General features: G+C 41.7%; 1 protein-coding gene across 1 annotated transcript in view; it reads right to left on the bottom strand.

Moving 5' to 3' along the window:
* Window positions 1-12,398, bottom strand: part of ankrd28b (ankyrin repeat domain 28b) — a 76,807-nt gene that overhangs the window by 12,085 nt on the left and 52,324 nt on the right. The window contains exons 14-20 of the mRNA XM_080427331.1: window positions 11,237-11,377; window positions 7,392-7,503; window positions 5,578-5,604; window positions 5,126-5,200; window positions 2,136-2,337; window positions 925-1,012; window positions 1-84 (exon numbers count right to left, since the gene is read on the bottom strand). The exon at window positions 1-84 is cut by the window's left edge and continues 34 nt beyond it. Coding sequence (XP_080283457.1) covers window positions 1-84; window positions 925-1,012; window positions 2,136-2,337; window positions 5,126-5,200; window positions 5,578-5,604; window positions 7,392-7,503; window positions 11,237-11,377 — 729 coding nt within the window. The remainder of the gene's footprint in view (window positions 85-924; window positions 1,013-2,135; window positions 2,338-5,125; window positions 5,201-5,577; window positions 5,605-7,391; window positions 7,504-11,236; window positions 11,378-12,398) is intronic.

Below are 12,398 nucleotides of genomic sequence, written 5' to 3'. Positions count from 1 at the left end.
TTGGCTTCGACGTTGGCTCCCTTGTTGAGCAGAGAATACACACAGTCTGTGTGTCCACTCAGCACCGACAGCATGAGAGGGGTTCTGAACACAAACACACAGCATTAGAGGGGTTCTGAACACAAACACACAGTATTAGAGGGGTTCTGAACACAAACACACAGCATGAGAGGGGTTCTGAACACAAACACACAGTATTAGAGGGGTTCTGAACACAAAACACACAGTATTAGAGGGGTTCTGAACACAAAACACACAGTATTAGAGGGGTTCTGAACACAAAACACACAGTATTAGAGGGGTTCTGAACACAAAACACACAGTATTAGAGGGGTTCTGAACACAAACACACAGCATTAGAGAGGTTCTGAACACAAACACACAGTATTAGAGGGGTTCTGAACACAAACACACAGTATTAGAGGGGTTCTTAACACAAACACACAGCATTAGAGGGGTTCTGAACACAAACACACAGTATTAGAGGGGTTCTGAACACAAACACACAGCATTAGAGAGGTTCTGAACACAAACACACAGTATTAGAGGGGTTCTGAACACAAACACAGTATTAGAGGGGTTCTGAACACAAACACACAGTATTAGAGGGGTTCTGAACACAAAACAGACACAGTATAGAGGGGTTCTGAACACAAACACACAGCATTAGAGGAGTTCTGAACCACAAGCGCGCGCACACACACACACACACACTCTAAATGTCCAGCTAGGGCCCTGTTTTCGCCAGTGCCTTACCCATTATCCCTAAACTTCTTTGCCATTTTGTACTATTTTTGAAAACATTTTCAGTTGAACTATTTGAAAATGTTTTTTTAAAATAGTAAAAAAATGGCAAAGAAGTCCGTGGATATTGGGTAAGGCACCGGCATAAATAGGGCCCTTAGTATTTTACTGTATCCTTACTGTCCATTCCCGTCTTGAATGTCCACGGCACACTGAAGGTCAGCGTTTCCGATCAGCAGTCGTAAACATTCTGAATGGCCGTTTGTGGCTGTTGGGGGGGGGGGGGGGGGGGGGGAATAAATGTAAAATTCTCAAGCAGCACTTTCTTAGTCATTTAACACATTAATTCATTACAATTAATTAAGATGTTTGGTCTCCCACGTGGAGGACCCAGGTTTGAACCCCGGATAGGACATGAAACTTTACAGATTTTCTTTAAATGAGCAAGGTAATACAAGAGCAATAGAGCGTCGCAGTTCCCGCCCACTTCCTGTTTTCTTTTGGTGCCGGAAGAAAAAACTCAATGCATTTTTCCATTGACATTTCCAAAAATATTTATATCTATTAATTTAAGCCTCGAATCAAGCCATCATGAGATGACATGAATCATGACCATAAAACGTTTTTTTTCTGTGATTTTTTTTTATTTTATATTTAATTATATGATATACTATATTTAATAAATACCCTTTGTTTTGCCGTTTTCCAAAAAAAATAATCACAGAATCAAACGTTTTATGGTCATGATTCATGTCATGTCATGATGGCTTGATTCGAGGCTTAAATTAATAGATATAAATATTTTTGGAAATGTTTTTTCTTCCGGCACCAAAAAAAACAGGAAGTGGGCGGGAACTGCGACGCTCTATACACAAAGTCAGAGCATTGACATTATGAGTGTTGATTTAGGTCTGGATCACCGACACATCACTGGCTGCTATTTATACATTATTATATCACTACATAATGTTATATCATTGACCGAAATGGCGTTATATCAACAAGGATAGGGTGATTAAAAAAAGGTTATGTCTGTATCAGATATGATTTTTGGACAGGTGGAAAACTTTAGTTAAACATGCAGAGTGACACATTACTGTTATGAAACAGGAAGTAGCATGGATGAATCCTTGGTATCTTCATGTGACCGACTCAACTTTTTTCTCCGCTCTTTGGAAAATCCTGGCGACGCAAGGTTATAGGATTCACGGCCGGGAAAAACTTTGGTTGCGAACCCCTGCTCTAACCACAAGGCCACTGAGCTGGTAAAAATGGACCCCAACTCTGAGAATGTACAAACGGAACCAAATGGACCCTTTCGTACACTCTCAGAATGAAATGGACACTCAGGACTTTACTGTGGTCCGACTGTGGATTGGATTGAGAGGTACCTGCAGCGTGGATCGGCGTGCGTTTCAGGGTGTAGTCTTTGACCAGGATGGACGCTCCCTGGTTGATGAGGACGTCCACACACTCCACGTGGCCCTTGAAGGCAGCCAGGTCCAGAGGCGTTCGCCCCTGGCTGTTCCTCACGTCCAGGTCCAGCAGAGACTGGACCAGCACCTCCATGGCGTGGTGGTGTCCGTGGTACGCCTGAACAACGACGACATCGACATCAAATACGGTCACGTTTAGTAAAACGCAGATACCAAGTCAAACACTATTTATTTATGAAGCACATTTGACCCATTTAGACCTGAGGCCGATTCTACAAATGTCTTCAAAAATCTGTGGTTCTCACACTTTCAATATTTTTTTAAAATAGCAGATGTACAAGCTTGCAGTGAGCTTGTAGATCTGCTATTTTTTAATCAGCCAAAGCAAAAATCTAAAATGACACAGATGCTTTCCCGGTTTGATTGAGTTAAAAACAACTCCCTTCGGCCAAAGAGCTGTACAGAACAATAACGAGACATATTAACTCAAGAGGCACAAATAGACAATCAGTAATTAAATGCTAATAAACCATTAAATCATTAAAAACAAAATAAACTAAATGAACCATATCAGGGGGATTCAAATGCTTGGGAATAAAAGGAGAGTCTTGAGCGTGGACTGACATAGACTTAATGGAGGGAGCTAGGGGTGGGACGATATGGGTACCTCACGATACGATATGTATCACGATATTAGGCCCACGATAACAATATATATCACGATATCTGAAAATGCCGATATATTGCGATATCACGATATATTGCATGAAATTTCACCAACGATATATATCACGATATCTGAAAATATCGATATATTGCGATATCACGATAGTCCTTGTATTCAATTCATAAACACATAAAATAGCACCAAACAGTTCAAAATCATCATTACACAAATACAGAGTAGGAAAAACAACGTATCACAAACTAAAACAAAAACAATTATTTATTTTTATTTTTTTTTATATCGATATTTTTCGGGAGGATATCGATTATTTATCGCGGGAGAAAGTTTTAATATCGATATTTTTCGGGAGGATATCGATTATTTATCGCGGGAGAAAGTATCGCGATATATCGATATATCGATATATCGTCCCACCCCTAGAGGGAGCAGATCTGACAGGGAGGGGAATGCTGTTCCACGGTCTAGGGAAGTGGTTCGCAAGCTTTTATTTATTTATTTCAGGGCCCCCTATAATTCTGAGTGTGTACAAAATGGAACCAAATGGACCCGTAAGGGACCTGGAGGTAGTATGTGAGGCAGTGTACAAAATGTAAGCAGTGTTTATTTACTTATTTTGATCGGTCCTCCCGTTAAACTTTATTTGCATGGCCGAATACTGTTAGTTCCTTCTTTTTCTAAGCTCTGTACTTCATAATGTTGATGTTGTTGTGGCAGTGATGTAAAGTGAATATGTATACTATTTAAACGATGCATAACTATTTGTATCTTTATTTTACTTTAAGTTATTTTTGTTATATGGTGTTTTGTCTTACGTTTAAGTTTTTTTGCTTGTTTTTTGTTGTTGTACGTATTGTCTGAGTGGTTGTATGTTATAAAAACATCTTGGAAAATTTGAATAAAAAAAAAGTGTCGGCAGTGTAGGAGGGGGCCAACCCCTTTAAGAGCTTTATAATCGAATAGGAGAATCTACCAGTGGTGGATCGTATAACTAAGTGCATTTACCAAGTACTGTACTTTGAACACTGTACTTTGAACGCTTTTATACTTTGGCGTACCAACGGTGTTGTACAAAATAGGGACACCTGGTAAGTGGTTAAGTAAAACTTGGAGGTATTTCCTTTTTCCATTTAATGTTATTTTGACACTTATTTTGACACTCTCCGGTGACAAGCTAGAAGACTTATCTAGGTCCTGTTGTAAAATTGCAGACAGGTGCTCTTTTATATACTAAATATAACTCTACATATAAACTCCCCTTGCTTGGTGCACGAGCAGCGTGTACAGGAAGTGGTGTTATTCACAGCTAAGTGCAGAGAGAAAGTGGTGTTACAAAGATGGTTCATTTGGAAATGCAGATGGACTCTTCAGATATCTTCCCAAATCTCGCGAGAGTGTGTTGCTGGGATAGAGAAAGGTCGATAACAAAGTAGATTTTCTCCTGATTTGTTTATCTAAAACAAGCCATTTTAGTATGAAAATCTTGCAAATATTGTGTGTCTTGTGACGATCGGGTCCAATATTTAGTTCAGTGACCATGGAGCTACAGAATGGTTCAGAAGCTGTGTTCACGTTCACGCTTCCATTGAAATCAATAGACTCCAACCTGCTTCCTGTCTCCTAAAAAGGCGTCCACCTACGTCACGCAGATATGGGAAGTAAACCGGAGATGGTGAGTCTCGCTATTTCCGTCTTGGCTCACAGCTAAGTGCAGGGGGCTGATACAGGAAGTGGCGTTACTCACAGCTAAGTGCAGGGGGTTGATACAGGAAGTGGTGTTACTCACCATAGATATAGAAACCTAGATACCTCATTGGCCTCTGCAGTTCATTGTAACGACTGGTATCTCAATACAGGGCTCTTCCGCAGGGCTGTTTGACTACTGACCAATCACATCACGTTAACTACTGGCCAATCACAGCGCGTCTAACTGACTAGTTGCTGCGCGGCTGCCTCTTAAGAAAAGACCAGACCCACCTGCCTCTGATTGGCCTACCGAACGCCCCCTTCTGTGACGCACACGGAAGTTTCCAGCTTGCCCTGCTGAAGCGGAAGGAAGTGGAAGGCTAGCCCAAGCCTTATATGGGCTAGCCCTGCGGAACAAGGAAGCGCGCCCGAGATACGAACGCTTCAGAGCCGAAGGAGGCGTCTACCTTTATATGTCTATGTTACTCACAGCTAAGTGCAGGGGGTTGATACAGGAAGTGGTGTTACTCACAGCTAAGTGCAGGGGGTTGATACAGGAAGTGGTTTTACTCACAGCTAAGTGCAGGGGGCTGATGGGAGCTCTGACATCAGAGTCGTTCAGGAGGTCCGTTCCTGAGGTCTCCATTAGCTGAGGGAAGCAGCATTGCACCACCGTTACTATGACAACCCTATTACCAAGCACTCAGCATCTCACGTGTACATAGAAGTGTGAATTCTACATATCGTCGCCGTCAGGCAGAAACCTTGTATCTCCATGTTTTATCGTAAATTAAGGCTCTAACTTCATCATACAAGAGTGTCGCACTAAAGTAGTGAAAATAGCAGATCTACAAGCTCACAACGCGTCGCGAAGCGACGCGTTGTGAGCTTGTAGATCTGCTATTTTTCCTATTTTAAAATTCCTTTAAAATAATAATACAAAAAGGAACAGTTTTGGACATACAAGGTTTCCACCCGACAGCAACCATAATAAGTACTAATACAAATGACAGAAATGACACTCACCACATCTAGAGGCGTTTCACTGGCAATCTGTAAAAGCAACATAGAAAGTACAACACAGTCAAGCATTGTATCACACAATATGGTATAGAGACTGTCGATTACTTTTTCAATTAATCAAATAATCGAGAAACTTTTTTAAAACATTGTTTTAATAATATTATATATAAACAAATTGATTAACCACTTATTATTAGTTATGTTATCCTTTGATGCACGGTGTCATGCAAAAATAGCAAAAAAGATCTACAAGCTCAATCAATGCGTGAGTTCGTAAATAGTCTATTTTCATTATTGTTGAAAATGTTAAATTTTTCAAATACATTTAGTACTTTTGGCTTATAATAATCATATGCCCAAAATAGGGACTGATTATTAATTGATTATCTTATAAAAGTATCGATATTATTTTTAAATAATTGAATAAATTGATTAGTTTGATTGAACTGTCGCATCCCTAACATGGCATTGTCTATATGTAGAAGCACATGAGCTTGTGTCGTGCGGGACATTTTAAAAGCCATCGAAATAGACACGTGAAAATGTCTTGTGTTGTATAGCTTGTTTCCTGGGTAGCATCCATTTAATTTCAGCACCATGCTAATTCAATGACAGCACTCTGGGACCCTTTGAAGCTCAAAGGTGGGGGTCTCATTCAATGACACAGCTGTGATAGGAGGAGGACGCTTCTGTGGTTTGAAACTGGTACTCAGGGTCGATCGCGACAGCACATTTTTATATAGTTTTAGTCGTAGTCTTTTGAATGAAATTCAATGTTGTTTTTTAAAACAAATTTAAACTTAACTGCATGCCGAAAATAGCCGAACTACAAGCTCACAACACGCTTGTAGATCGGCTATTTTCGGAGTGCAACACCCGTGCGCAACCAAGCATAAAATGACTCGTCTTAGTTTTACTGGATCTCTTGTCCACTAGTCCCTCACTAACATTTTCATCTAGTTTTTATTTGTTGACGAAATTAACAATATATTTAGTCATAATTTCAGTCATAATAACTTAGTTTTTATTTACTTTTTGTCAGTGAAAAAAGGTAGTCGACGTACATTTTTCATCATAGTTTTAGTCAATGAAATGAACACTGGAACTCATCCTAAATATCAGGGGCATTCATTCACATCATGCTCTCTGTATCGGTGAAGACGTCCCGTGTGTTTTCTATTTGATACTTTGTCGTACGATGGTGTCACGCGGCACCAAAATAGCCGATCCACAAGCTCACAACACGTCACACCAGACACACTGTGAGCTTGTAGGTCTGCTATTTTTGTTGGCCTATAATAATGACATGGCCCAAAATAGGGAAAACCAGGTTGAAAGTGGTTAAACCGGCACTTGACCTAAACAACAGGGACAGTCACATCATTCTCTGTGCTATCGGTGAATGTACTGTGTGTGTGTGTGTGTGTGTGTGTGTGTGTGTGTGTGTGTGTGTGTGTGTGTCTTATACGTACAGTTGGTGTCGTGCAATTGAAAATAGCAGATCTACAAGCTCGAGCTTGTAGATCTGCTATTTTTAGGCTTACGGTAAAAAATGCTCATATTTTATTTTTAAATGCCATTAATAAAAACGCCATCCTAAAATGCTGATGTCCTCACAAGTATAGTAATACAAATCCTGTGTGTGTGTGTGTGTGTGTGTGTGTGTGTGTGTGTGTGTGTGTGTGTGTGTGTGTGTGTGTGTGTGTGTGTGTCTGTGTCTGTGTCTGTGTGTGTGTGTGTGTGGGGGTGTGTCTGTGTGTGTGTGTGTGTGTGTCTGTGTGTGTGTGTGTGTGTGTGTGTGTGTGTGTGGTTCTGACCAGCTCTAGGCAGAGGCGATGTCCGTAGGCAGAGGCGTAGTGCACGGCGTTGTAACCCTGATTGTCCCGAATGCCTGGTTTAGCATCGTTCCGCAGCAAGTATTCCAGGCACCTGCTTACAACACAATTTAGCCATTTAGCTTTATCCAGGGCAACTTACAGTAAAGTAAAGCAAGCTAAGTATGTGTGTATCAATCTAGCATCATATTGTAAAAGCAGTGTTAAAGTCTAGCAGATCTACAAGTTCACATCTGAGCTTGTAGATCTGCTATTTTCAAATGTTTTTCCTCTCTTATATTATCTACATAATATATAACATAAAATATAACAATTTGGCCACTGTTTGTCCAGTTTTTATTCTATAGTATTGGTTGATTACTTTTGATGCTGTAATGGATTTTTTTTAAGGTATTTAGAAGGTCTTAAAAGTGCTTAAATTGTCACTTCACTGTCATCTGGACCCCCCCCCCCCGCCCCCAAAAAAAACAAAAAAACAAAAAAGAATCATGTGGAGACCCCCCTGGGGGTCCCGACCCACATGTTGAGAACCACTGCCATAGGTGAATGTTTGGGGTGAAGCACAACATGGGCGCAATGCTCTGATCAGTGAGTCCCCGGTTTGCTGACTGTTATCTCCCTACTTTCTCCCCCGTCACTGTCAATAAAGACTACAAATGGCGCCCAAGAAATATATTAAAAAAAAAAGGTTACAAGCCAAAGAGCCAAGAGGAAGACATGCAGGCCTCTATGTAATCCAAATAACTGAAATCAGTCGTAGCGACTGAGAACTTTAACCCACGTTTTCTTTGTTGTCCCATTTTTTTTCTTTTTTGACTTTGTTTTTCTTTCCTTCTAGTCGTTATGCCAATTCCTGATTTGCAATGTATTCTAGTCCCTTGTCACTGCCAACTCCTACAGTTGGTCCTAGGGAGAGCACAGACAAAGTCTACCCGCGATACATGCCACATCAAGTCTGTTTCTTTTCGCCTGACAGTGATGAGTCTCAACACCGAGCGGCCGGGCACCCTGACCAACCTGCAGGATTCTCTAGTCCAGTGGTTCTCAAACTTTTTCATGTCAAGGACCCCCAAAATGTACACTTATTAGCCCGCGGGAAAAGATATGCCAGGGACCCCCCATAAGAGACGATTTTTACGGCTCTAGCAGTGATTCTCAACCATTTTAATTTCAAGGACCCCCAGTTTGACATGCATTAGGGCTACGGACCCCCATTTAATGGCATTTATTTCTCTGGGACCCCAATTCATATTGTAAAATCAATGTTAATTTAACTCTGAGAGTGTCCAAATGGAACCAAATGGACCCTAACGGGTCCATTTGGTTCCATTTGGACACTCTCAGAGTTACAGACCCATAAGGGTCCATTTGGTTCCTATCCATCATTTAGCTGGGGACCCCCTGGAACCCCCTCAAGTACCCCTGGGGGTCCCCGGACCCCACTTTGAGAACCAATGCTCTAGTCTAGTGCAGCAACAAAGATCATCCTTCCCTGCCCGGCTTCCCGCCGTGTGTTCGTTTGAACGTCCAGCCAAGGCGGAGGCACCCTGGAGGGATTCAAAGGCTTTACTCTCCCCTGTGGTGGGCAGGAACTTTAACCCTGTGCCTCCCAAGCACGCTTATAAATCGTTTGTAAAAAGCAACATCTAAGCGCTCAGGTGGCGCAGTGGCAGTTGTGGAAAAAGTACTCACATTTTTTTACTTAAGTAAAAGTATCAATACTGCAATGTTGAAGTAGTCTGTTACAAGTAAAAGTTCGGAATTCAAAATGTACTTTAGTAAAAGTATAAAAGTATTGGTATCAAAATGTACCAAAAGTAGAAATTACTCATTACGCAGAATGTCCCATTTCAGAAGTTTTCAAATGAGTAAAATGTCAAAAGATCGTTTGAAAATAGCCGATCTACAAGGCGTCGAGCTTGTAGATCGGCTATTTTCAAATGGCCGAAATGTATATAGGACTGAAGTGGTTAATGTAAGTTTTCAAATAATTGTAGTGGAGTAAAAGTGCAATATTTACCTCCGAGATGTAATGGAGTCGAAGTAAAAAGTACTGAAAACTGGAAATACTCCAGTACAGTAAAAAATCACACCCTGTGTGAAGTGGGCGGTGTCTTGCTAGCTAATCACAATACTGAATGGAGTCAACCAATCATGTACAAAAGATAAATACATTTATTGAAACACTCTTTATGATGGAAGAAACCATAACTTAAAAAAAACAAATTTATGTTTTTTTTAAAGTTATGGTTTCTTATATAGGGCTATGCACATGTGTCATGTGACACTGGCCAATCACAGTCCTGAATAGACTGATTGGCCAATCACGGTGCAGGGTTAGGCGGGGTACATTTTTGGCCAATCACAGCGCAGGATTTGTTGTACAAATATCCAAACCTCACTTATAGGGGCGGTTTCACCACCCAAAAATACAAAAAAAAATTGTACTTAAGTACAGTACTTGAGTTAAATGTACTTAGTTACTTTCCACCACTGCGCACTAACTGGTAAAGTAGCTGCCCTAACCACCACAGAGTCTGGGGGTTCGAGGGTGATATTTGTCACTACACGTAATCCTAGACCTACGGGGCTGGGGGGGGGGGGGCGGGACCTGTTAGCAGGGAGTGTTGGGCGGGAGGAGTAAGACGGAGGGCTCTACAGGTCCTCTCGGTGGGGGCTCCTCACCGGCAGGTGAGCCAGTACGATACCACAGCCGGTGGCGACACACAGAAATGTGTGTGGGGAGGAATGAACAGGCTCTATGACGCACTAAGCAGCCATATTGGAAAGAAATTGGGCCTCTTCTTACTTCCTTCACAGGTTGTTACCAATGATACTAATGAAGGCTCCGTTCCATTCTGGTCTAAACAGAGTCAGGGTGCTGATATTGTGTCATGTCGGCTCACTGGAAACACTCTGCCACACCAGTGGGTCTCAAAGTGTGGTCCAGGGACCCTCAATGGTTCCTTAACACATTGACCGCCAGAGGTTAATCTCATAATGTACTCACCAGTGCCAACGTTTTATTGTTGTTTTTTGTTTTTTTCACGTCACCACAGATCTTGTTAAAATCCTTAAGATTGAGCTGTGCACTGTTTGTAAACATCGCGGAGATCTCACTGCTTCTACCAGTGAAGACCACGTGTCAAACGGAGCCGCCATGTTTGAGTTTTGACCGTTTAAGTTAACATGGGAAATGCGAGGATGAAAAACTACATGTTTACAGGGGCTTTTACAGGGGTTATTGTGTACGACTTAGAATGGAGGCAGACGGGAAACTAAAAACGTGATCGCACTTCCGGTCGAGATCGGGTGGTGTTACACTGAAAATGGTCCCCCTAGAAAATTAAAAAAGAAAAAAAAATCGAAAAAAAGGAAAAAGCACCACAGCCCGTAGGCTACGGGATTGGCGCTTAACCGTTGGATTTAACGGCCCGTAGAACTACGGGCCCGGCGGTAAATGTGTTAAGGGGGGTTCCGGATGGCCCCTTACGGGTGTGTAACTCTGAGAGTGTACAAACGGAACCAAATGGACCCGTAAGGGTCCATTTGGTTCCGTTTGTACAACTCTCAGAGTTATGGGCGTCCTTGAAATTAAAAAGGTTTGAGAACCACTGTGCTACATTATATGGAACAGAGCCTTCATTAGAATCATTGGTAACAACCTGTGAAGGAAGTAAAGGAAGAGGCCCAATTTCTTTCCAATATGGCTGCTGTGCATAGAGCCTATCGGCATAAATGACTAAATAGGGGAGAAAAAAAAAAAGCAAACGGGGGGGAAAAAAAGGAAACATCTACGAAGCAGTTTGTGTAGAGGCGTGACTGACTTTCCGTCCGTGTCGGAGGCGGCGGCGTAGTGGAGCGGCGAGCAGCCCCTCTCGTCCAGGTCGTTGACGCTGGCCCCGGAGCCCACCAGGGCAAACAGGCATTGGTAATTACAGTTGGCTGCGGCGTAGTGCAGGGGGGTCCTGAGGGGGAAAACAAACACACCTTCAACCTTGACCGTTCTCATAGAAACCCACCGTTCACACTCCCAAGCCTCTGAAGTCCATGATCGTTTTGAAAATGCACCACAGTGTTGTCAGTGGTCAGTTGTCATATCAAGGACTCCCATATTACCCCCCAACCCCCCCCAACCCCCCAAATGAAAAAAAGTTATCTAACAAACACGGCCCTCTCACGTATTAGGAGGGCAGGATGAGTCACCAGAACCAAGGACGGGTATTTTTGATGAATCTAACATGTTAAAGGGATACTTCACTTTCAAATAAAATAAACATTAAAAAAAAATATTTAAAAAAAATGAAATAAGTTATGGCAAAATAAAGGCCCCCTCACGCATTAGAGTGTCCTACTAATGTGTGAGGGGGCCTTTATTTTGCCATAACTTCTTTCATTTTTTTTAAATAATTTTTTTTAATGTTTATTTTATTTGAAAGTGAAGTATCCCTTTAACTCACTGAGTTGTCCCAGTGCCAGAGATCTTTTCAAAGTTAAAAAATTTTTGCTTAGGAAGCAAGATCCAGCCTTTTTCAGTAATAAGTTAAACAAGGAGTGGATGGAGCTGCAAATCTTCAGATAATGATATCTTGGATTCTGAACTTTTTAAAGAAATTTTTTTCAAAAACACGTCAAACACATCATTGGCACGTTGCGCCATAGCGGTGAGACACGTGAAACACGTCAATGGCACTCAATGAGTTAAAATAGAGTTTGAAGTTACAATGGGTTTGTATAGGAAGGGGGCGTATCTGATAAAATGTATTTCAAATATCTAAATACTGAATCAAGCAACTTAAAAACTGTCTGGGGGGCTCACAAAGGCCTGAGTAGACAATAAAACGACCCACATTTTTTTTGAAAGTGAAATATCCCTTTAAACGGATTTGGACGCTATATGAGCTAATTTTGCTGGGACCCCCTGGAACCTCCTCAAGGACCACTGGGGGTCCTCGGAGAACGACCGCTGTATGACGACATAAATCTATG

The sequence above is a fragment of the Gymnoscopelus braueri genome (genome assembly GCF_963280865.1).
Source record: "Gymnoscopelus braueri genome assembly, chromosome: 4".
Classification (NCBI taxonomy): Eukaryota; Metazoa; Chordata; class Actinopteri; order Myctophiformes; family Myctophidae; genus Gymnoscopelus; species Gymnoscopelus braueri.
This window is presented reverse-complemented; position numbering and strand designations above follow the sequence as displayed.